The following is a 26,287-nucleotide window of genomic DNA, read 5'->3' on the forward strand; positions in this document are numbered from 1 at the left end:
TAAAGAAAAGAAAGAAAAAGGTTCCAATTGGTGCGCCAAATCCTTATGGTATGGTTATAAATAAAGACAAAACAAAATGGCAGCGTCGTTGTTTGTGAAATAGCAGTATCAATTATATATTATCAACAATTTTGCCAAGTAATGTTTAATATATTCAATTTTTTTATATGAAGTATATTTGCATTAATACTAATTGTCAATACTATTTACAGTAATTTCTGCTTTATTGCTAAAAGTTCTGATCCGTTTTTTATACCAATGTTCTGTATGTCCGTGCATCACCTATTTCCGTACATGCTGACATAATAGCACTTTTCAATAATGTTCCAGTTAAATACGTATTTGCTGACGGGTTTCAGAAGGATACGTGACAGTGCCAAAGGAAAGTCCTACCTGGGTTTCTTCCTGTAGTTTGTGTATTTATATCAACCAACAGACTTTAACAATTGTAATTACATACCAAATATATTTTTCTGCATTAAATATTAGTGGCTGTATATTAAACATGTTTCTGATCGTTCTACTATTTATACTAGGTTAAATTTCATTTTATTTCCTAAAATATATTTTTTTCCTACGAACGAAATTATTTGAAGAAAAAATCCAATTTGAGCTTCTTACAAATATTAAGACGACCAGAAACACATTGAATATACAGACACTGATATTCTAAACGAGAAAATATATTTAATATGTAAGTTTATTCGTAGAAATATTTTATTTTTCGGAAACATCTTACAGTACAGCAAACTCACGAATGTCCCTTTAATAATACCAAACAGATAATTAATACAAATGATGACAATCTTCAATAATATATAATACAGATGATGAAGTCAGTCTTGAATACAACATGGCACTATCACATTTACAATAAATAAATTCAAGATACTTGATGACAGGTAGGTAAAACTTCTTTATTCTTAGTCTAGCCCGAGTACTCTGACAGTAAGAGAGCTAGAGGGACATTTGGACAGTTATCACTCTCTTCCCATCAGAGACCAATCTATATAAATTCTGCACAATTGCTGCCTACCAAACAGTAGTCAAAGTAAAAAAAGTAAAGTTTATATTATTTAACGACGCCACTTGAGCACATTGATTTTTCATCTTATCATCGGCTATTGGACGTCAAACATATGGTCACTCTGACAGTTTTTTTTAGAGGAAACCTGCTGTCGCCACATAGGCTACTCTTTTATGACCGGCAGTAAGGGATCTTTTATTTGCGCTTCCCACAGGCAGGATAGCACAAACCATGGCCTTTGTTGAACCAGTTATGGATCACTGGACGGTGCAAGTGGTTTACACCTACCCATTGAGCCTTGCGGAGCACTCACTCAGGGTTTGGAGTCGGTATCTGAATTAAAAATCCCATGCCTCAACTGGGATCCGAACCCAGTACCTAACAGCCTGTAGACCGATGGCCTAACCACGACACCACTGAGGCCGGGCAGTAGTCAAAGATTCCCGCTCTAATACAACGACAATGCTATGTTTGACATTAAATACCTTTACATCAATCATTTTCAAGCTCACTTGCACATATGCACATATTAATCATGGAAAGAGTTCGACCTGTACCCCTCTACATCAAGGCTCTAAAGACTAACTCTAACCCTAAAACTAACCTTAAGCATTGAAAGGGGGCTATGGGTCGAACTCATGCCTTAAAGGGACATTCCTGAGTTTGCTACATTGCAAGATGTTTCCGACTAATAAAATATTTCTACGATTAAACTTACATATTAAATATATTGTTTTTGTTTAGAATATCAATGTCTGTATATTCAATGTGTTTCTGGTCGTCTTAATATTTGTAAGAAGCCTAAACTGGATTTTCTCTTCAAATAATTTCGTACGTACGAAAAAATATGTTAGGAAATAAAATTAAATTTAACCTAGTAGTAGTACAAATATTAGAACAATCAGAAACAAGTTTAATATACAGCCCAGGGCATAAAATTTGGCACGAACGATTTTGTCATTCGTCTGTCAGTTATGCAAAACCAATATCGACACAAACGACGGATCGTTTGTGCAAAAATTATAATCGCTCGTCAGAAAATGTAAACTGACGTGCTTTGGCTAATATAACTATTTTTGGAATCAAATAATAAGAGAACGGGCCTAGCATTGCAGGTGTGAGAAAAAAAACAATGTATCCATTTGAACTCGACATCGCGGGCAATGACAAAGTCAGCACTGTCATTAGAAGTGTCAATAACATTTAGTAACATAGTTGCACGTTCCATTTGATCATTTCGCTACGTGCGAAAAACAATACGTGGTTTGAAAATTAAAGCAGTTTATGAGTATTTATTAAACGTGACATCACCGTAGCCCGGCATTTAGTTATAGAGTTGTAAAATGTCAGAACCTAATGCAAAAAAACACAAAAAGGAGACCGTTGGTGAAATTAAAAAAAAGAAGAAGAAGGTGGTTTTCCGACGATTTCGCAGTTAATACAAACGAGAATGGTTATTTCACATAGTTATTTTCGCTTCCTACTTATTGCACACATTTATTGTGAGCAAGAACATACCACTCGACCGCTACGTGGTCTCGTGGTAAATATTCTTGTGCACAATAAACTCGTGCAATAAATAGGAAGTGAATAAAACGTATGTGAAGTTCTGTATATTTATTTACTTTTTGACACCTGTGTGGTTACGTTGAAATATATGCATTCATTCTGAAACATGTATTGTAATGAAAACAAGTACAACCCTTGCTAAATCAATTTATTAAAATATGACGTACATTTAATAAGGGACTTTAAAATTAGAATATGATGAAAAACTGAGTTGCAGTATTGATTGGATCGATTGAGGATTCGCAGAACTTCGGGTCTATCCGTTCAGACCCGGAAGCTTGAAATCCCCCTTTCGTTCAGACTATTGTATTCATTTGATTACCGTTGCCGGTTAACCTTTTCATTTGTATCTGAACCACTGGAGAAAATTGTTCGTGCAAACACTAAAACCACACGAACGACATATCGTTTGTCTGAAAAAAAATCAAATTTTATGCCCTGCAGCCACTAATATATTATGCAGAAAAATATATTTGATATGTAATTACAATCGTTAAAAAGTCTGTTAGTCGATAACATCTTTAAAATTGCAGCAAACTCAGGAATGTCCCTTTAATTTCTAATACAGTATATGATAACATCTTAAAAATTGCAGCAAACTCAAGAATGTCCCTTTAAAGACTGACTTCATCGTCTGTATTATGTGTTTGGTATTATTGAAGATACATGTTTGTTATTATTGAAGACTGACGTCATCATCTGTATTACAAGATGGAGCAGAAAAAGAAAGTTGAGGAGTCGGTAAGGAAACGAGTTGCGGCAGAAGAGCGTGCATTCAATGTCATTCTGAGACTGATAGACGAGCCAGCTGTGACTGAGAATTATCTGGCTGATGCAGTAAGAACTGTAAACCTTACACTTTAAACATTATTAGACTGGCCTTGGTGGTGCATTGAGTAATTAATTTGTTTTGAAGGTGCTGAATTTGTGTCAAAATACTGACTTATCATACACGGTACATATCTACATTGAAAGCTTAGTGGGAAGCTGTAAGGTCACTAGATCGACTTCTGTCTCATTAATTACTATTACTGTTCTCTGTTCTATTCCAGGTTAGACAGGTTCTGTACCTACCTCAGACACTCACCAAATGCACCAGCTGTGAATTTCAAAACCAAATAGCTAATTTTATTTTAATTTGGCAAAATAATTTCCTGATATTTTATTAGAAAATAACTGGGATTCTGCAATGTTTTAAGTTCAGTAGATAATTTAGCAACATTTTCTTCATGCCCAATGCTAGCCCTGGTACATATAGTGAGGTGTTTGCCCAGGACAACATACTTGAACCATAACTAGATATCAAGCAGACAAATTGTGCGAATGGTTAACGTGATGAACATTGTTAAATACAGGTTACTGGTTCATGGTCCATACTTATAAAATGTTTAGAGTCTAGATTGAAATCTGTAACGATGTCACATGCATGCAACTTTTCAATTCTAGGGTCAGATGATCAGTCCAGACAACTACTCTGATGTCACTGAAGAGAGAGCCATTACAAAGCTCTGTGGTTATCCTCTTTGTGGCACAATTCTGGAAAGTGTGAGACTTTTAAAAACATATTTTAGGAATATTTTCATCTCTCACAAACATTATTAAGAAATGGATTTCTCATTAAAAAAAAAAATTAAGTATTTTTTGTAATATACAAAATTTGCTCCAATACATGTATTTCTTTTGATATGATGTTTTATAACACAAAAAATTAAAAATATCTTTCCAAATATGAAAATACAAAATAATGTTATAATTTTTAAAAATCAATTTGATTGTTAAGATATTTAAATCTACTAAATAACAGAAATAATTTTTAAAAATAAACTGACTGTTCCATTAAAAATTGCCATAACTTGAATGGCACACTTTTTTCTTTTTCTTTTTTTCTTTTTTCTTTAAAATAGTTTATTGCCCCAGAAATATGTTATGATAGTGTCAGGGTTGGGGCCCTGATTTCACTACCTTACAAAGTACATAGCAAACAATATACTAATATATAAGAAAGGAGCAGTAACAAAAGTGGAAATAAAAAGAAGATTGAAAAGAGAAAACTTAAAATGAACTTATTGATATACTTCCAAACTGGCGTCATACTTAAAATTATACACATAACAAAAGTATTAAGTGTCTCAGTTGTGGCCTTCTAGAACTTTTAACCATGGTCCCCAATTGTTGTCGAATTCTGTATGTAAAAAGTTTTTATAATATATGTATTTTTCTATTTGTAACGTATCTTTAATAAAATTGTTGATACCAGTTTCATTTAGTGTACTCTTTTGTAATTTTTATTTGTATATGTAATATTTTACGTTAACAATTAACCAGTTTACCATTAAAAATTGACATAACTTGAATGGCACACGTTTTAAATTTTCAAATGCATAAATGATTTCAAAGAACTTTGAAGACTACAAAATTATTTATCACAGCTAATTATCATAGTAAGAATTATTTTATTTTATATTGTTAAAATTTTATTTGTTTTCACAGATTCCTAAGCAGAAGTATCACATTTCAACCCGATCGAACAAAGTGTATGAAATTTCTGACAGAAAAGTGAGTTATTTTTTTGTTAATTAAGTTCATTTCAATAAATCATTTTTGTTGTAACCAGAATTTGGAACTCTTATTAACATGTTGGACCAGGGGTGGGGGAAAATAAAATTGTCAATCGGTCCCACTTGATGTCATCATTAACGGAGGGGGGAAAGGGGGGGGGGGGGGGGAAAGGAAGGAATATTTTTTTTTTTTTTGTATCACATCAGTGGAAAAACAAAACCCCACAAATTGTATATATTTTACATAATGGAATAAATAATATAAAAAAGGAATAAAAGTTATGAATTTAAATCCCATATATGTATAATAAGTACGAATATTCAGTACTGTGTCCTGAAAATTAATAAAAGATCGCACCGTTGAAGTGTGTGATGGCCTGAGCTAGCACATGTTTAGACAAAGAGATTAATAACGTCATCACTGATTGGACGAAATTTGACCTCTACTGGCTCTTGAGATAACCAGTACATGTAGCTGTTCTGCTTACTCCCACTTGTTAACAGAAAAATGGAAACCCTTTTGTTAATTTAAAAATCCTTTATAATTATTGGATAGACTGCATTGAACAGTCAACAATAAATACTTTTATAGATTATTTCAGTATATTTTATGCTATTTCAAGCAGTTTGTATTGCACAAAAGTCTCTTTCTTTGGACTGGGACACTCGACCCGACAAAGCTCTGTACATAGGTGTTGACAGGTGTTGATTGTAACCAGTTGCAAACTCTGGGTCCTTTGTTTTAATTGGAGTGTAATACCTTGATGGCTCTCTCACCAAGAATGGTGTTATTGTTAACGTCTGTTTAATCTCTTGACCGGCTCAGCAACTTTGACAAAATTAATGTCTAGTCTAGTGGCTGTGGATTGACACTACTGTAGGTCTGACTTCAGTGACTGACGATATATGCTTAGGCAGACTTCAAAATCACAGACGTCTTGCCACTAGCCACATTGACCACTATTTATTTATTATTTTAAATCATGCATGAGATACCGATGTCTGGGCAGGCCGGTCCACTTGCTGGATAAGAATTTGTTCCAATAATAGAAATGGACAGGTGCTTTGGACCGACAAGAATGACAAAAGTGGGACCGGCAAACACACGTTTAAAAAAAATAATTTCGGTCTCAGAGATCGAGAATCGGTCCCAGACCAGGAGAAAAGGGCTTTTCCCCACCCCTGGTGTGGACCCTAAAACTGAAAGGTTTAAGGCACGTCTGTGTCAGGTCTGATCTCTGGCATGGCCAGTTACTGATCTGGGACAGATTGAAACCAGAGATTCATGGGTTTGTATGTCACTAGATTCTTACTCTGCATAATAACTAAACTATTCATCGAGGTATGTGCCTGGGTATGTTAGTCTAGATATTGTATTTGATCTCTGCATAATAACTAAACTATTCATCGAGGTATGTGCCTGGGCATGTTATTCTAGATATTGTATTTGATCTCTGCATAATAACTAAACTATTTATTGAAGTGTGTGCCTGGGTATGTTAGTCTAGATATTGTATTTGATCTCTACATAATAACTAGAATAATCCAATGGATTCATTTCAGATTTGTATTTAAACATATATCAGTGGGTTTTTTTTTGCTGAAAGCGAAATATCATTTTATATGTTTACTTGTCTACTGGACAACCATTGAGGCACAGTTTGCTTGTCAGAGCAGATTTTCACTTGTTGGTAGTACTAAACCAAATAACATCTAGTTGTGTCAAACTTTAAGGTTTATAGAACTTTTGACAGAGCAGTTAATACCACCAGTCCTGCCATTGGTGATAAATATGAAAGTATTTGTTGTAAAAAAAAAAAAAAAAAAAAGTTTTATCTGGGCAAAAAATGGGTGCAATTTTGTCATCTAGTATCATTGTATTAAGTAGTCTTGTGCTTGAAATTGGTTTGGGGTATCTGTGAAAAAAAAGTACTAAAAGTTTGTGTGAAACTAGGGGTGTTGTAAAGACATCTGGTTATACCGAACATGAGTCATGAAAGGTATAAGGTAACACTTTTTTCAGTTAATACTTTGAGGTAGGGTTGTAGTACTTATATTTATGGGTCATAGTTTGGTTGAAAACACATACACTAACATGGTTGCCCGTGGGATTTTATTTGGTATAGTACACCCTGTAATGACAAACAGACAGGTGCTTATTTCGAACACTGATCATAATTATACTTGAGATCGTTGTTGGCTAGTTTTAGAAATATCTTAAGCGTGTTTGTATTTTTCAGAATTTTTGTAGTAGTCGCTGCTACCAAGCTTCTAAGCACTTTGCACAGCAGATTTCAAAATCTCCTGTGTGGGCTCGTGAAAACATCCCGAGGATTCAGTTTACGTTTTTAGCACAGCAGAAAACAATGTGAGTTTAGACTGATTGTATTCTATGTAAATTTATGTATACAGTAGAAACCTCAGTGATTTTACACTAGTTTAGTATAAATTTACTGTTATAAAACAACTGAAAACACTGTGATGATTCAGTAACTGATACTAAATTTACTGTTACAAAACAACTGAAAACACTGTGATGATTCAGTAACTGATACTAAATTTACTGTTACAAAACAACTGAAAACACTGTGATGATTCAGTAACTGATACTAACAACCCTACTCTCTTTGAATTTACAGTAACTGTATTAAACATTTACATTTTTAACCCAGCTAAAAACACTAAGTTTGGAGTAACTGTATTACACATTTGCAATTTTAACCAAGCATAAAAAAACAGTTTATAGTAATTGTACTGTAATATAAAGTTAAATTTTTAACATGGCAGAAACACCCACACAAACTGCTTCCAAACTCAACCCCTAAGAATTTACATCAATTACGTATATAAATATGTATCTAATTTTTAACAGCAGAAACCTTACAAGTTTTGTGTTTTAGTAAAAAAATTACTTTTGTATTTATAATAACTACCGGTAATCACATAGTATTATGGTGTAACTGTTGTATGTGGAATCACATCTTTCCTGAGTATCATACAGGGATTCAGATGACTGTGTTGCTTACTATTTTCTTTCTAAATTAATCAAGTAGATTTAATTAATGTCTTCTCATATTATCCGTTTCAGTGGTCTTATTGGGGAAGAGGTATTTCGGTCTCCGAAAGAAGTTCTAGCAAGAGAGATAGAAAGACTGAAAGCACTTGATGAACTTTCAGAGAGAACCAATGAGGATGGACTTGACAAAAAGGACAGGAAACACCACAAGGAGGAAGACACTGAAGGTGAAGGCCGGGAGGAGAATTCGGACACAGATAAAACCAACAAGTGTTTGACAGCAGCCAGCATAGTCGGAAACATGGCATTACTGACGCTGCAGGCTAAACAAACACAGAGTGATCTCTCACAGATGTCAGAGCCAAATGTTCCTTTAAAACAAGATGGTGAAATGTCACACCCTGTTGATGGTGAAACATCACACCCTGTTGATGGTGAAACGCCACACCCTGTTGATGGTGAAACGCCACACCCTGTTGATGGTGAAACGCCACACCCTGTTGATGGTGAAATGTCACACCCTGTTGATAGTGAAATGTCACACCCTGTTGATAGTGAAACGCCAAACCCTGTTGATGATGAAATGTCACACCCTGTTGAAGTAGCAGAGACTAGTTATAAGGATGTTGGTAAAAATGTAGAATGTTCAAACACTCAGATGGCTGATAAATCTGTAAGAAGGAAACTTTCTGGATTGAAAGAAAAAAGTCACCAAAATAAAGATTCTGATAAAGACAAAGGTTTTAAAAACTCAAATATCCAGACGATTGAACTGAGGGCAACAGAAGAAAATTTCAGTGTGAAAGAAAGTAGCCAACAAACTGAAGACTTCTTGGATAAACCTCTGCCAGGAGAATCTAATTCAGACTTTGTGTTGAGGTTGTTGGACAAAAGAAAACATCTGCTGAGTAAAATGGCCGACATTCAACAAATGGTGCCTGTTAATGAAAACAAACCCCAAACGAAAAAACCTGATGTTTTGGAGAATATTTCGTCAAATAAATCTTCTTGGGGTAATGTTCTTTCAAATGCGGATGCTGTGAGACAATGCCATGTCAAATCAGCAGCAAAAAGTAAGGTCAAGAAGTCAAAACAAAAACAGTTATCTCTCTTGAATTACATTGGCAAAATGGTTGAACAGTGGATGACGAGGGAGAGTTTGGAATATTTAGACAAGCACAGAGTTGCTAAGACAGAGTTGAAGTCGAGTGATCCTGAAGTTCAGCAACATTATTTGAGGTTAATGAAGAGAGCTGAGGCCACAGAGAAACTTATGGATTCTGATGATGATGATGACGAAGAGGTCCCCAGTCCGATGAAGCCAGTTCCCGACTTCAAGAAGCTTAAAGAGGAGACCGAACAGTTTCAAAACAAAGTGGCATCCTTTTTCAAAGGTTCACAAATAACAAAGGTGAATAATTTAGTTTTATTACAATTTTATTAGTCCTCTGCTGGTCCAACTGACGGGGACTACAGGTTTCATCTCTGTCCGTCTGTCCCACGTATTTTATGTCTCTGAAATTGTGTGTATAGCTTTATTATATATTGTTACAGATCTAGTTTGACTTTAATGGTGATTTACCAATTTTTGAGAGTGTTATGGCCCTTGAACTTAAGAGATATGAATTTTTTTCCCCAGATTTGGCTTTTTTGGAGATATTGAGCAGAAATTTTGTCTTTAGGTTTTTCATGTTCTGTTACAGATCATGTTTGATTTTCATGGTAATTTACACGTTTTTCACAGAGTTATGGCCCTTGTTTCCCAGACTTTTTAAAATTTGCAATGGGTGAAAATGATGAGATACAGTTTTGTATATATATTTATCATGTACTATTACAGATCAAGTTTAACTTTCATGGCAGTATACCCATTTTCACAGTTATGGTCCTTGAACTTAGGAGATACGAAAATGTGTTGGGCTCTGTAGTATAAGGGACATGTATTGCTTTATCAGTACTCTCAGAATGCTTATTGTTGTTGTTATTTATCCACATTAATGGGAATTTACCAGACTTATGATTTTTCTTTCATAAGACATGAATTTCATGCTTAAAGGTTTTTTTTGTAGTTTTATTTTTGGTAAAAACATTTTTTTTAAATAGCAAACAAATTTGCAATATTTTATCAGTAAATGTAGTAATTATATACTGTTATTGAAAACCCTAAGCTACATAATGTCTATATTTTATATATTAAATTAATTCCAATAATTTTCAGTTGTTTACACTTTTAAGTTGTAATTGATTAAAAATGCTGTTAAAGAACTCTTAAATTATAAAAAAGAGAAGGGTTGCATTGATGTATCACAATATTATGTACAGTATACGTGATATGTATTATATTGCAGGTTATGTATCATGATATATGATGTATTGTGATGCATATCATATTGCAAGTTATGTATTGTGATACGTGTCGTATCGTGAAGTAGATGTATTGTGACACTTGTAATTAGAACTGGTTGTTTCTACTGCCATTAAGGTTTTAAAAACTATATGTATCACACATTTTTGCTGTGTATGTTGTCCTAACATTAAAAACCTCAACATCACTATTTTTACTTCAAGCAGGCAGAAGGAAAACAAGAATCTTCAGAAAGTAATAGAATAGTTTACCTGCCAACTGTGGACTCCCAGGATCAGTTACAGATCCGGAGGAAAATAGTACTAGACAGACTGAGCAAAGTGTAAGTAGAAAAAGTCTATACAAATTGAGCTGCCACTTTTGACAAAATTCTTGCGTCATTTTTAGAACTATAAATATTTCTCAGGGGCCTAGGCTGAGGCTAAAATATTGTTTTACAGTGCAGTATTAGCCCAATCATGTCTATTGACATAGGTGTCCAGGGAAAATGTAGACAAAAGTGTCTGCTAGGTTCATATTCAAACCTCTCCGGTCCAGACTACGCTACAAACCTGGCCTCTAACGTTAAAGCATCTGGTTTAATGCTGGTAGATACTGAGTTCATATCCCAGCCCCGGCTCATTGGGGAGGTATAAGCTACATGCACTGTCCAGTGTTCCACAACAGGCATGTGCTGTCCGGTTTGCACTGTCTGTGTGGGATTCATCCCTGTCGGTGGGCCCATTCGGCTATTTCTCAGTGCACCACGACTGGTATATCGAAGGTTGTGGTATGTGCTATCCTGTCTGTGAGATGGTACATATAAAAGATCTCTTGCCACTAATGGAAAAATGTAGCGGGTTTCCTCTTTAAGAGTATATGTCAAAATTACCAAATGTTTGACATCCAATAGCTGACTTTAACATTAACTGTCCTGTTTGCAGAGAAATGCATGTAAAAGATCTCTTGCTGTTAATCATTAAGTGTAACTTGTGTGGTGGTGGCGGTGTGTTTCTGCTCTTTGACATTAGTGTGTTAACATTTGTATTAGACAGACTAGATGTTTGAATGGGTGCACAGGGAAATATTATTGAAACTTAAATAAATTATTAAAACAAAGATTTTTAAAAGTATAAATAAATTATACTCTTGAAATAAGGCATGCATTGTAGGTATGGAGTAGCAGCCCTGCATATCTCCTTTGGCTTTCATTTGGTTCCATGAGATTAAATCACTGCAACGTTGCTGCTATGATAAAACTTAAAAAATGATTTTTATATAACCACACAGTACACATTTAAAAGTTGTGATGAATTGACTGTTACATGGCATTTAAGAGGTTTATGTCATGTGTCCACCACTCAGAAATGCAGCTGTTTTTACTTAATAAATATTTGATGTTTTTTGTTTTTTTATTCAGGGTTCCTGATTTGTTGACGCCATTAAAACTAACTATGCAAGACATCACGAAGGAGTTGCGTGAAATAGTCTACACTTTTAGGTTAATACTGGTTATTTGAGTGGGTGTATCGGAAATAGTCTACACCTTTAGGTTAATACTGGTTATTTGAGTGGGTGTGTCGGAAATAGTCTACACCTTTAGGTTAATACTGGTTATTTGAGTGATTGTGTCAGAAATAGTCTACACCTTTAGGTTAATACTGGTTATTTGAGTGGTTGTGTCAGAAATAGTCTACACTTTTATGTTAGTACTGGTTATTTGAGTGGGTGTATCGGAAATAGTCTACACCTTTAGATTATAACTTTTATTTCAGTGGGTGTGTCAGAAATAGTCTACACCTTTAGGTTAGTACTAGTTATTTGGGTGGGAGTTTCAGAAGTATTTTACTGTGTGTAAATTGTAAAAAGACACTACCTTGTAGTGTTCACAAACATAATTAAGTTTTTTATATTTAACAGTTAGTGTTTAAAAGTGCTGACCTTAGGTTTGTAGAAATATTTCTATTCTGTTTTATATATTGAGCTGCTACAGACCAGATATCTGGCCCAACATCATGTAAGTCAACACATTGTATACTGCAAACAGTACATTCCCCAGACACACTGTATACTGCAAACAGTACATTCCCCAGACACACTGTATACCGCAACCAGTACATTCCCCAGACACACTGTATACCGCAACCAGTACATTCCCCAGACACACTGTATACCGCAAACCGTACATTCCCCAGACACACTGTATACCGCAACCAGTACATTCCCCAGACACACTGTATACCGCAAACCGTACATTCCCCAGACACACTGTATACCGCAACCAGTACATTCCCCAGACACACTGTATACCGCAAACAGTACATTCCCCAGACACACTGTATACCGCAAACAGTACATTCCCAAGACACACTGTATACCGCAACCAGTACATTCCCCAGACACACTGTATACCGCAACAAGTACATTCCCCAGACACACTGTATACCGCAAATAGTACATTCCCCAGACACACTGTATACTGCAAACAGTACATTCCCCAGACACACTGTATACCACAAACAGTACATTCACCAGACACACTGTATACTGCAAACAGTACATTCCCCAGACACACTGTATACCACAACCAGTACATTCCCCAGACACACTGTATACCACCAACAGTACATTCCCCACACTGTATACCGCAAACAGTACATTCCGCAGACACACTGTATACTGCAAACAGTACATTCCGCAGACACACTGTATACTGCAAACAGTACATTCCCCAGACACACTGTATACTGCAAACAGTACATTCCCCAGACACACTGTATACTGCAAACAGTACATTCACCAGACACACTGTATACCACAAACAGTACATTCCCAAGACACACTGTATACTGCAAACAGTACATTCCCCAGACACACTGTATACCACAGACAGTACATTCCCCAGACACACTGTATAATGCAAACAGTACATTCATTAGACACACTGTATACCGCAAACTGTACATTGCCCAGACACACTGTATACCACAGACAGTACATTCCTCAGACACACTGTATACCACAGGCTGTACATTCCTCAGACACACTGTATACCACAGACAGTACATTCCCCAGACACACTGTATAATGCAAACAGTACATTCACTAGACACACTGTATAATGCAAACAGTACATTGCCCAGACACACTGTATATCGCAGACAGTACATTCCCCAGACACACTGTATACTGCAAACAGTACATTCCTCAGACACACTGTATACTGCTAACAGTACATTCCCCAGACACTGTATACTACAAACAGTACATTCCCCAGACACTGTATACCACAAACAGTACATTCCCCTGACACACTGTATACCGCAAACAGTACATTCACTAGACACACTGTATACCGCAAACAGTACCTTCACTAGACACACTGTATACCGCAAACTGTACATTCCTCAGACACACTGTATACCACACGCTGTACATTCCTCAGACACACTGTATACCACAGACAGTACATTCCTCAGACACACTGTATACCACAGGCTGTACATTCCTCAGACACACTGTATACCACAGACAGTACATTCCCCAGACACACTGTATAATGCAAACAGTACATTCACTAGACACACTGTATAATGCAAACAGTACATTGCCCAGACACACTGTATATCGCAGACAGTACATTCCCCAGACACACTGTATACTGCAAACAGTGCATTCCCCAGACACACTGTATACTGCAAACAGTACATTCCCCAGACACTGTATACTACAAACAGTACATTCCCCAGACACTGTATACCACCAACAGTACATTCCCCTGACACACTGTATACCACAAAAAGTACATTCCCCAGACACTGTATACTGCAAACAGTACATTCCCCAGACACACTGTATACCACCAACAGTACATTCCCCTGACACACTGTATACCACAGACCGTACATTCCTCAGACACACTGTATACCACAGGCTGTACATTCCTCAGACACACTGTATACCACAGACAGTACATTCCCCAGACACACTGTATAATGCAAACAGTACATTCCCCTGACACACTGTATACCACAAACAGTACATTCCACAGCCACACTGTATACCACCAACAGTACATTCCCCTGACACACTGTATACCACAAAGAGTACATTTCACAGACACACTGTATACCACAAACCGTACATTCCCCAGACACACTGTATACTGCAGACAGTACATTCCCCAGACACACTGTATACTGCAGACAGTACATTCCCCAGACACACTGTATACTGCAAGCAGTACATTCCCCAGACACACTGTATACTGCAAGCAGTACATTACCCAGACACACTCTATACTGCAGACAGTACATTCCACAGACACACTCTATACCGCAGACAGTACATTACCCAAACACACTCTATACCGCAGACAGTACATTCCACAGACACACTCTATACCGCAGATAGTACATTCCCCAGACACACTGTATACTGCAAGCAGTGCATTACCCAAACACACACTATACCGCAGACAGTACATTCCCCAGACACACAGACTAATCATGATAATGTCCACTTGAGGTTTTTGTTTTTACGTGAGAAATACCTGGAAATTTCAATTTGAAAATGTAGTGTTCGGTGAGTATTTTCGTATGACAACAATGGTCATTTTAATGAATTAATAGCTGATTGTGACTAGTTTTGTAGTAATAAATTTGACCATTTTACCTCAACAAAAATCATGAACTATTGGGAGATGAATTTTGGTCAGAAAAACACAGTTATTAGGAATAATAGCCATAAATTCTGGACATCTGTAAACGTGACTTTATCAGTTTTGCCTAATTTTAATCAACATTATCTGATTATACTAAAATGTCTTAATAAATACTTACTGATTCACATATGAACATTATTTTATGTATTTATAAAACTTTAAATGAAATTATTTGAGTAAAAATTCTAAATGTGTACCCCATAACATAGTTTTTGTAAAAAAATTATTTCATTACTCAGAAAGTTAAGGAAAAAGTTGTAAGTAATGTATGGTAAAAAGCTTTACCTAAAACTGTCATCAGTGGCTTTAAACTGTAAGATATAAACTACATGTATTTTTTAAATGTTTAAAGTAAAGTTTATAAAAATAAGACTTTCCAATAAACTACAACTATTTATGTTTCATATTTAATTACCAAAGCCACATTTCAATATGGGATTAAAAAAAAATGGAAGCTTAAATTTTACTGAATTGTTTTTTTATTCAACTTTATGAAATTTCTTGATAGATAAAAGTTGTATGGGGGAAAAAAGTTGTCTTTTTTAATAATCACCAGATCATCTTACTGGTGCATTTGATATCAGATTATGAAATGTGAAACTGCTTAAGTTTGTTTGAAAAGAAAGAGAAAGAAAAAACGATCTAAGACATCAGTTTATTTTCAGATTTGACAACAAAAACATTCTGTTCAAGCCTGCAGAGTGGACTCTGGTGACCTTGATATTGTTTAGACTGTGAGTACATTGAGTTTAAAAGTGAAAATACCTCACAGTTTTATGTTTAGAATAAGTGAAAGCATGTCACATTTTAATATAAAGAAAATGTTAGCGACTACTTTATAATTATTAGAGCCTATGATGGACTTGGTGCAGACTCACTTTTATGAAATCCACAAACCATTTTATCATCAGCCACCTTAGAACTCAAGCTAATTAATTCTTTAGATTAACCCTGGCCTAGATAAAATTTGTTTTGTTTAATATTAGACATACTAGAGCACATTGCTTAATTTGATGTCAAACATTTGGAAATTCTGAAATATAGTCTTACGAGGAAATCTGCTTCCATTTTTCCATTAGCAGCAAGGGCTCATTTGTATGCACTTTAACAGACAGGACAGCACATACCATGATCTTTGATATACCAGCCGAGGGGCACTTAATGGGATGGGGATAATGGGTCCACTGAGTTGGTGTGTGATCCTATGATGCAAGCACCTCATAAGAGCACTGTACCGACTTGAGGTAGGGGGAGGTGTAAGACCACCACACTAACAAGCACCTCATAATGTACCAACTGAGGTAGGGGGAGGTGTAAGACCACCACACTAACAAGCACCTCATAATGTACCAACTGAGGTAGGGGGAGGTGTAAGACCACCACACTAACAAGCACCTCATAATGTACCAACTGAGGTAGGGGGAGGTGTAAGACCACCACACTAACAAGCACCTCATAATGTACCAACTGAGGTAGGGGGAGGTGTAAGACCACCACACTAACAAGCACCTCATAAGAGCGCTGTACCGACTGAGGTAGGGGGAGGTGTAAGACCACCACACTAACAAGCACCTCATAATGTACCAACTGAGGTAGGGGGAGGTGTAAGACCACCACACTAACAAGCACCTCATAAGAGCGCTGTACCAACTGAGGTAGGGGGAGGTGTAAGACCACCACACTAACAAGGACCTCATAAGAGCGCTGTACCGACTGAGGTAGGGGGAGGTGTAAGACCACCACATTAACAAGCACCTCATAATGTACCAACTGAGGTAGGGGGAGGTGTAAGACCACCACACTAACAAGCACCTCATAAGAGCGCTGTACCGACTGAGGTAGGGGGAGGTGTAAGACCACCACACTAACAAGCACCTCATAATGTACCAACTGAGGTAGGGGGAGGTGTAAGACCACCACACTAACAAGCACCTCATAAGAGCGCTGTACCAACTGAGGTAGGGGGAGGTGTAAGACCACCACACTAACAAGGACCTCATAAGAGCGCTGTACCGACTGAGGTAGGGGGAGGTGTAAGACCACCACACTAACAAGCACCTCATAATGTACCAACTGAGGTAGGGGGAGGTGTAAGACCACCACACTAACAAGCACCTCATAAGAGCGCTGTACCAACTGAGGTAGGGGGAGGTGTAAGACCACCACACTAACAAGCACCTCATAATGTACCAACTGAGGTAGGGGGAGGTGTAAGACCACCACACTAACAAGCACCTCATAATGTACCAACTGAGGTAGGGGGAGGTGTAAGACCACCACACTAACAAGCACCTCATAATGTACCAACTGAGGTAGGGGGAGGTGTAAGACCACCACACTAACAAGCACCTCATAATGTACCAACTGAGGTAGGGGGAGGTGTAAGACCACCACACTAACAAGCACCTCATAATGTACCAACTGAGGTAGGGGAAGGTGTAAGACCACCACACTAACAAGCACCTCATAATGTACCAACTGAGGTAGGGGGAGGTGTAAGACCACCACACTAACAAGCACCTCATAATGTACCAACTGAGGTAGGGGGAGGTGTCAGACCACCACACTAACAAGCACCCCATAAGAGCGCTGTACCAACTGAGGTAGGGGGAGGTGTAAGACCACCACACTAACAAGCACCTCATAAGAGTGCTGTACCGACTGAGGTAGGGGGAGGTGTAAGACCACCACACTAACAAGCACCTCATAAGAGCGCTGTACCGACTGAGGTAGGGGGAGGTGTAAGACCACCACACTAACAAGCACCTCATAAGAGCGCTGTACCGACTGAGGTAGGGGGAGGTGTAAGACCACCACACTAGCAAGCACCTCATAATGTACCAACTGAGGTAGGGGGAGGTGTAAGACCACCACACTAACAAGCACCTCATAATGTACCAACTGAGGTAGGGGGAGGTGTCAGACCACCACACTAACAGGCACCTCATAATGTACCAACTGAGGTAGGGGGAGGTGTAAGGCCACCACACTAACAGGCACCTCATAATGTACCAACTGAGGTAGGGGGAGGTGTAAGACCACCACACTAACAAGCACCTCATAATGTACCAACTGAGGTAGGGGGAGGTGTAAGACCACCACACTAACAAGCACCTCATAATGTACCAACTGAGGTAGGGGGAGGTGTAAGACCACCACACTAACAAGCACCTCATAAGAGTGCTGTACCAACTGAGGTAGGGGGAGGTGTAAGACCACCACACTAACAAGCACCTCATAATGTACCAACTGAGGTAGGGGGAGGTGTAAGACCACCACACTAACAAGCACCTCATAATGTACCAACTGAGGTAGGGGGAGGTGTAAGACCACCACACTAACAAGCACCTCATAATGTACCAACTGAGGTAGGGGGAGGTGTCAGACCACCACACTAACAGGCATCTCATAATGTACCAACTGAGGTAGGGGGAGGTGTAAGGCCACCACACTAACAGGCACTAACAGGCACCTCATAATGTACCAACTGAGGTAGGGGGAGGTGTAAGACCACCACACTAACAAGCACCTCATAATGTACCAACTGAGGTAGGGGGAGGTGTAAGACCACCACACTAACAAGCACCTCATAATGTACCAACTGAGGTAGGGGGAGGTGTAAGACCACCACACTAACAAGCACCTCATAAGAGTGCTGTACCAACTGAGGTAGGGGGAGGTGTAAGACCACCACACTAACAAGCACCTCAAAGAGCGCTGTACCAACTGAGGTAGGGGGAGGTGTAAGACCACCACACTAACAAGCACCTCATAATGTACCAACTGAGGTAGGGGGAGGTGTAAGACCACCACACTAACAAGCACCTCATAATGTACCAACTGAGGTAGGGGGAGGTGTAAGACCACCACACTAACAAGCACCTCATAATGTACCAACTGAGGTAGGGGGAGGTGTAAGACCACCACACTAACAAGCACCTCATAATGTACCAACTGAGGTAGGGGGAGGTGTAAGACCACCACACTAACAAGCACCTCATAATATACCAACTGAGGTAGGGGGAGGTGTAAGACCACCACACTAACAAGCACCCCATAAGAGCGCTGTACCGACTGAGGTAGGGGGAGGTGTAAGACCACCACACTAACAAGCACCTCATAAGAGCTCTGTACCGACTGAGGTAGGGGGAGGTGTAAGACCACCACACTAACAAGCACCTCATAAGAGAGCTGTACCAACTGAGGTAGGGGGAGGTGTAAGACCACCACACTAACAAGCACCTCATAATGTACCAACTGAGGTAGGGGGAGGTGTAAGACCACCACACTAACGAGCACCTCATAATGTACCAACTGAGGTAGGGGGAGGTGTAAGACCACCACACTAACAAGCACCTCATAATGTACCAACTGAGGTAGGGGGAGGTGTAAGACCACCACACTAACAAGCACCTCATAATGTACCAACTGAGGTAGGGGGAGGTGTAAGACCACCACACTAACAAGCACCTCATAATGTACCAACTGAGGTAGGGGGAGGTGTCAGACCACCACACTAACAAGGACCTCATAAGAGCGCTGTACCAACTGAGGTAGGGGGAGGTGTAAGACCACCACACTAACAGGCACCTCATAATGTACCAACTGAGGTAGGGGGAGGTGTAAGACCACCACACTAACAGGCACCTCATAATGTACCAACTGAGGTAGGGGGAGGTGTAAGACCACCACACTAACAGGCACCTCATAATGTACCAACTGAGGTAGGGGGAGGTGTAAGACCACCACACTAACAAGGACCTCATAAGAGCGCTGTACCGACTGAGGTAGGGGGAGGTGTAAGACCACCACACTAACAAGCACCTCATAATGTACCAACTGAGGTAGGGGGAGGTGTAAGACCACCACACTAACAGGCACCTCATAATGTACCAACTGAGGTAGGGGGAGGTGTAAGACCACCACACTAACAGGCACCTCATAATGTACCAACTGAGGTAGGGGGAGGTGTAAGACCACCACACTAACAGGCACCTCATAATGTACCAACTGAGGTAGGGGGAGGTGTAAGACCACCACACTAACAGGCACCTCATAATGTACCAACTGAGGTAGGGGGAGGTGTAAGACCACCACACTAACAGGCACCTCATAATGTACCAACTGAGGTAGGGGGAGGTGTAAGACCACCACACTAACAAGCACCTCATAAGAGCGCTGTACCGACTGAGGTAGGGGGAGGTGTAAGACCACCACACTAACAAGCACCTCATAATGTACCAACTGAGGTAGGGGGAGGTGTAAGACCACCACACTAACAGGCACCTCATAATGTACCAACTGAGGTAGGGGGAGGTGTAAGACCACCACACTAACAGGCACCTCATAATGTACCAACTGAGGTAGGGGGAGGTGTAAGACCACCACACTAACAGGCACCTCATAATGTACCAACTGAGGTAGGGGGAGGTGTAAGACCACCACACTAACAGGCACCCATCATAATGTACCAACTGAGGTAGGGGGAGGTGTAAGACCACCACACTAACAGGCACCTCATAATGTACCAACTGAGGTAGGGGGAGGTGTAAGACCACCACACTAACAAGCACCTCATAAGAGCGCTGTACCAACTGAGGTAGGGGGAGGTGTAAGACCACCACACTAACAAGCACCTCATAATGTACCAACTGAGGTAGGGGGAGGTGTAAGACCACCACACTAACAAGCACCCCATAAGAGCGCTGTACCAACTGAGGTAGGGGGAGGTGTAAGACCACCACACTAACAAGCACCTCATAAGAGCTCTGTACCGACTGAGGTAGGGGGAGGTGTAAGACCACCACACTAACAAGCACCTCATAAGAGCGCTGTACCAACTGAGGTAGGGGGAGGTGTAAGACCACCACACTAACAAGCACCTCATAAGAGAGCTGTACCAACTGAGGTAGGGGGAGGTGTAAGACCACCACACTAACAAGCACCTCATAATGTACCAACTGAGGTAGGGGGAGGTGTAAGACCACCACACTAACAAGCACCTCATAATGTACCAACTGAGGTAGGGGGAGGTGTAAGACCACCACACTAACAAGCACCTCATAATGTACCAACTGAGGTAGGGGGAGGTGTAAGACCACCACACTAACAAGCACCTCATAATGTACCAACTGAGGTAGGGGGAGGTGTAAGACCACCACACTAACAAGCACCTCATAATGTACCAACTGAGGTAGGGGGAGGTGTAAGACCACCACACTAACAAGCACCTCATAAGAGCGCTGTACCAACTGAGGTAGGGGGAGGTGTAAGACCACCACACTAACAAGCACCTCATAATGTACCAACTGAGGTAGGGGGAGGTGTAAGACCACCACACTAACAAGCACCTCATAATGTACCAACTGAGGTAGGGGGAGGTGTAAGACCACCACACTAACAAGCACCTCATAAGAGCGCTGTACCAACTGAGGTAGGGGGAGGTGTAAGACCACACCACACTAACAGGCACCTCATAATGTACCAACTGAGGTAGGGGGAGGTGTAAGACCACCACACTAACAGGCACCTCATAATGTACCAACTGAGGTAGGGGGAGGTGTAAGACCACCACACTAACAGGCACCTCATAATGTACCAACTGAGGTAGGGGGAGGTGTAAGACCACCACACTAACAAGGACCTCATAAGAGCGCTGTACCGACTGAGGTAGGGGGAGGTGTAAGACCACCACACTAACAAGCACCTCATAATGTACCAACTGAGGTAGGGGGAGGTGTAAGACCACCACACTAACAGGCACCTCATAATGTACCAACTGAGGTAGGGGGAGGTGTAAGACCACCACACTAACAGGCACCTCATAATGTACCAACTGAGGTAGGGGGAGGTGTAAGACCACCACACTAACAGGCACCTCATAATGTACCAACTGAGGTAGGGGGAGGTGTAAGACCACCACACTAACAGGCACCTCATAATGTACCAACTGAGGTAGGGGGAGGTGTAAGACCACCACACTAACAAGCACCTCATAATGTACCAACTGAGGTAGGGGGAGGTGTAAGACCACCACACTAACAAGCACCTCATAAGAGCGCTGTACCAACTGAGGTAGGGGGAGGTGTAAGACCACCACACTAACAAGCACCTCATAATGTACCAACTGAGGTAGGGGGAGGTGTAAGACCACCACACTAACAGGCACCTCATAATGTACCAACTGAGGTAGGGGGAGGTGTAAGACCACCACACTAACAGGCACCTCATAATGTACCAACTGAGGTAGGGGGAGGTGTAAGACCACCACACTAACAGGCACCTCATAATGTACCAACTGAGGTAGGGGGAGGTGTAAGACCACCACACTAACAGGCACCTCATAATGTACCAACTGAGGTAGGGGGAGGTGTAAGACCACCACACTAACAAGCACCTCATAAGAGCGCTGTACCAACTGAGGTAGGGGGAGGTGTAAGACCACCACACTAACAGGCACCTCATAATGTACCAACTGAGGTAGGGGGAGGTGTAAGACCACCACACTAACAGGCACCTCATAATGTACCAACTGAGGTAGGGGGAGGTGTCAGACCACCACACTAACAGGCACCTCATAAGAGCGCTGTACCAACTGAGGTAGGAGGAGGTGTAAGACCACCACACTAACAGGCACCTCATAATGTACCAACTGAGGTAGGGGGAGGTGTAAGACCACCACACTAACAAGCACCTCATAATGTACCAACTGAGGTAGGGGGAGGTGTAAGATGACCACACTAACAGGCACCTCATAAGAGTGCTGTACCAACTGAGATAGGGGGAGGTGTAAGACCACCACACTAACAAGCACCTCATAATGTACCAACTGAGGTAGGGGGAGGTGTAAGACCACCACACTAACAAGCACCTCATAATGTACCAACTGAGGTAGGGGGAGGTGTAAGACCACCACACTAACAAGCACCTCATAAGAGCGCTGTACCGACTGAGGTAGGGGGAGGTGTAAGACCACCACACTAACAAGCACCTCATAATGTACCAACTGAGGTAGGGGGAGGTGTAAGACCACCACACTAACAGGCACCTCATAATGTACCAACTGAGGTAGGGGGAGGTGTAAGACCACCACACTAACAAGCACCTCATAATGTACCAACTGAGGTAGGGGGAGGTGTAAGACCACCACACTAACAAGCACCTCATAATGTACCAACTGAGATAGGGGGAGGTGTAAGACCACCACACTAACAAGCACCTCATAATGTACCAACTGAGATAGGGGGAGGTGTAAGACCACCACACTAACAAGCACCTCATAATGTACCAACTGAGGTAGGGGGAGGTGTAAGACCACCACACTAACAGGCACCTCATAAGAGCGCTGTACCAACTGAGATAGGGGGAGGTGTAAGACCACCACACTAACTTTCACCGTATGAATCATTAACCTTTAACATCAGTCCTGGACACACACCAGGTAGCTGAAGGGGCGGGACCGGCCTCGGTGGTGTAGTGGTTAAGCCATCGGACTACAGGCTGGTATGTACAGGGTTTGCAGCCCGGTAATGGCTCCAACCCAGAGTGAGTTCCTAAGGGTTCAATGGGTAGGTGTAAGGCCACTACACCCTCTTCTCTCTCACTAACCACTAACAACTAACAACTAACCCACTGTCCTGGATAGACAGCCCAGATAGATGAGGTGTGTGCCAAGGTGTGTTTGAACCTTAATTGGATATAAGCACAGAAATAAGTTGAAATAAAATAAATAATGAAGGATCGAAATCTAGCTCAGTCGGTAGAGCACTTGGCTGAGGTGCTTGGGTCGTAGGATCGAACCTTGGTGGCTGATCCATTCTCCCCCCCCCCCCCCCTGAGTTCCAACCAGTATCTCTCCCCCCCCCCCCCCCTTGAGTTCCAACCAGTATCTCTTGACTAGTATATCAAAGGCTGTGGTATATTCTGTCCTGTCTGTAGGAAAGTGCATGTAAAAGATCCCTTCGTACTAATGGAAAAATGGTTTTCTTTGAAGATTTACCAAAAGTTTGACATCCAATAGCTGATGTTAATTGATCCATATGCTCTAGATAGTGATGTCATTAAAGAAAACAAGCTTTAACTTCAGACAGCTGTGAACCATATTAAGACAAGAAACTATTAAAATTAATACTTAGATATACAAGTGTCATTCTACTTTAAGCTACATCTTTTCCATATTTAAAGCCTTTGTTTTTTTATGGCGTAGTGGTTACGTCATAAACTTAACATTGGCTCCCACCCAGAGTGAGGTTTTAAGGGCTTAGTGGGTAGGTCACTCACTAATGACTGATCATTATTAATAAACCTGCCTTATGCGTGGTCGGTCTAGGCTCGATACCCATCGGTGGGCCCATTGAGTTATTTCTCATTACAGCCAGTGCCCCACAACTGGTATATTAAAGGCTGTGGTATAAGCTATCCTGTCTGTGGTATGATGTATATAAAAGATCCCTTGCTACTAATGGAAGAAATGTAGCGGGTTTCCTCTCTAAGACTATAAGTCAGAATTACCAAATGCTTAACATCCAATAGCTGATGATTAATAACTCAATATGCTCTAGTGGTGTTGTTAAACAAAACAAGCTTTATTAATAAACCTTTTTCTGAACAGGCAGCTCAGATAACAGCTGAGTTGCACAAAAACTAATTTAAAAAATAATTTGCTTCTTTTTCAGGTTATCTGTAAAACTGAGACATGTCGAAGAAGCTTTCAAACGGCCTTCTTTTGTGCACTTTTGTGGCGTCTTGTTGGAAGGAATTGGACATACTAAAGAGGATATTGATTCGATAGTAGATCAGCTGGTTGACAAAGACTATGACAGTTTGGATACATTGCACACACTGACAACCTGAAATAAATGAGTAAAAGAAGAGAAATAGTTGTTTTAATTACAACCTAACATTGTTTATGGTTTGTTATAAGACTGGAGAAAGCAAGTTCCATCCTGCCTCAAAAATAAATGAAGTCAGTTGAAACAGTGGATGAATGAAATAATGATTATTTAAAGTTTGTTTTGTTTAATAACACCACCAATGTGGATCGATCCCAGATCGACTGTTCTTCAGGTGAGCACTTTACCACTGGGCTGTGTCCCGCTACCTAATGATTATTTAATGTCACCACTTGATGTGATAGTGAAGCAACAGTTGGACATGTAGTTATATCAAAGACAGGCCGTTTGGTACCTCCTTTAATGGATGGACGGAAGGGTGGATGGATGGACGGAAGCGTGGATGGATGTTACAACTTGATATGATAGTTAATCAATAGTATTGTCAGTTTGGTATCTATCCTTAAATGAATGAATGAAAGAATGAATGAATATGATCAGTGATGAGCAAGGTGGTGAATCCAGGCCTGTTGACAAGGGTGTCGCAGTTGCATATTTAAGAAATGTTATACAGAATGCTGTGACATTTACTATTGTATTGATTTGGAAAACTCGTCAATGTTAATGGTAAGTTCATAGATTAACTTAGTAATTATTTCGGTCTGATTATATGTAGTAATATAGTGCCTATGTGCCATATTCCATCTTCTTTTTTTTAATCGTAATATGTTGCCTCGGATAGGGGTCTTAAATCCGATCTCTAGGACTAGATGGATTCTTGAAATCTAATCCCTGAGACCCCACTTAAATTCATGGCTGTAAGTGTTCGTGGTGTTTATTCTGGGGAAAAAAAAAATTCTTATTCCAATAAGCTCTGTCCAATGCTAGTTTTGATTTAGTAAACTTGTCTGGGAGTGGCAGTCCTCTTTGTGGCAGTGCAAGCGGGATGAAATCTCCAGTAAAGGATCTCATCGGGATTGGCTGTCCTATAGATGAGGCACAAGATAGAGATTGATGGAATCAAACCACTATTTTGCCAAATAACCATTCCACTCTGTATTATGAAGAGATACGACCCTGGTCGTGTATTGCGGTTTTGTCATTCACATTTATATTGGTTATGTCCCCATTTACAATACGTCAAATGTTGATACTCTGCATGATACCAAATGTCTATTCCTGTAACTTACAAACTGAAACCAACAGGAATTTTCTTATTG

The 26,287-nt window shown here is 40.1% G+C and overlaps 2 protein-coding genes across 4 annotated transcripts; one reads left to right on the top strand and one right to left on the bottom strand.

The window, feature by feature from the left end:
- The first annotated feature begins 70 nt into the window (after nucleotides 1-70).
- LOC121375028 (putative RNA polymerase II subunit B1 CTD phosphatase RPAP2) lies at nucleotides 71-25,109 on the top strand. 3 transcript variants are annotated; one of them, XM_041502234.1, is made up of 10 exons: nucleotides 71-138; nucleotides 3,282-3,433; nucleotides 4,043-4,141; nucleotides 5,087-5,152; nucleotides 7,395-7,522; nucleotides 8,243-9,581; nucleotides 10,739-10,857; nucleotides 11,935-12,015; nucleotides 15,903-15,971; nucleotides 24,912-25,109. In XM_041502234.1, exons 2-10 carry the CDS (start codon nucleotides 3,308-3,310, stop codon nucleotides 25,087-25,089), a joined length of 2,205 nt encoding a protein of 734 aa, XP_041358168.1. In that variant the 5' UTR covers nucleotides 71-138; nucleotides 3,282-3,307; the 3' UTR covers nucleotides 25,090-25,109. The 3 variants fall into 3 exon arrangements, with proteins under 3 accessions (XP_041358168.1, XP_041358169.1, XP_041358171.1); XM_041502235.1 differs by lacking the exon at nucleotides 71-138 and having other exon boundaries at nucleotides 10,742-10,857; XM_041502237.1 differs by lacking the exon at nucleotides 71-138 and having other exon boundaries at nucleotides 3,296-3,433; nucleotides 4,043-4,139.
- On the bottom strand, nucleotides 16,001-20,683 carry LOC121375027. Its single transcript, XM_041502233.1, has 2 exons — nucleotides 18,710-20,683; nucleotides 16,001-18,585 (listed from the first exon to the last, which is right to left on the bottom strand). The coding sequence occupies exons 1-2, from the start codon at nucleotides 18,883-18,885 to the stop codon at nucleotides 16,440-16,442; spliced, it is 2,322 nt and encodes a 773-aa protein (XP_041358167.1). The 5' UTR covers nucleotides 18,886-20,683; the 3' UTR covers nucleotides 16,001-16,439.
- Nucleotides 25,110-26,287: the final 1,178 nt, after the last annotated feature.

Source organism: Gigantopelta aegis, chromosome 6 (assembly GCF_016097555.1).
Source record: "Gigantopelta aegis isolate Gae_Host chromosome 6, Gae_host_genome, whole genome shotgun sequence".
Lineage (NCBI taxonomy): Eukaryota > Metazoa > Mollusca > Gastropoda > Neomphalida > Peltospiridae > Gigantopelta > Gigantopelta aegis.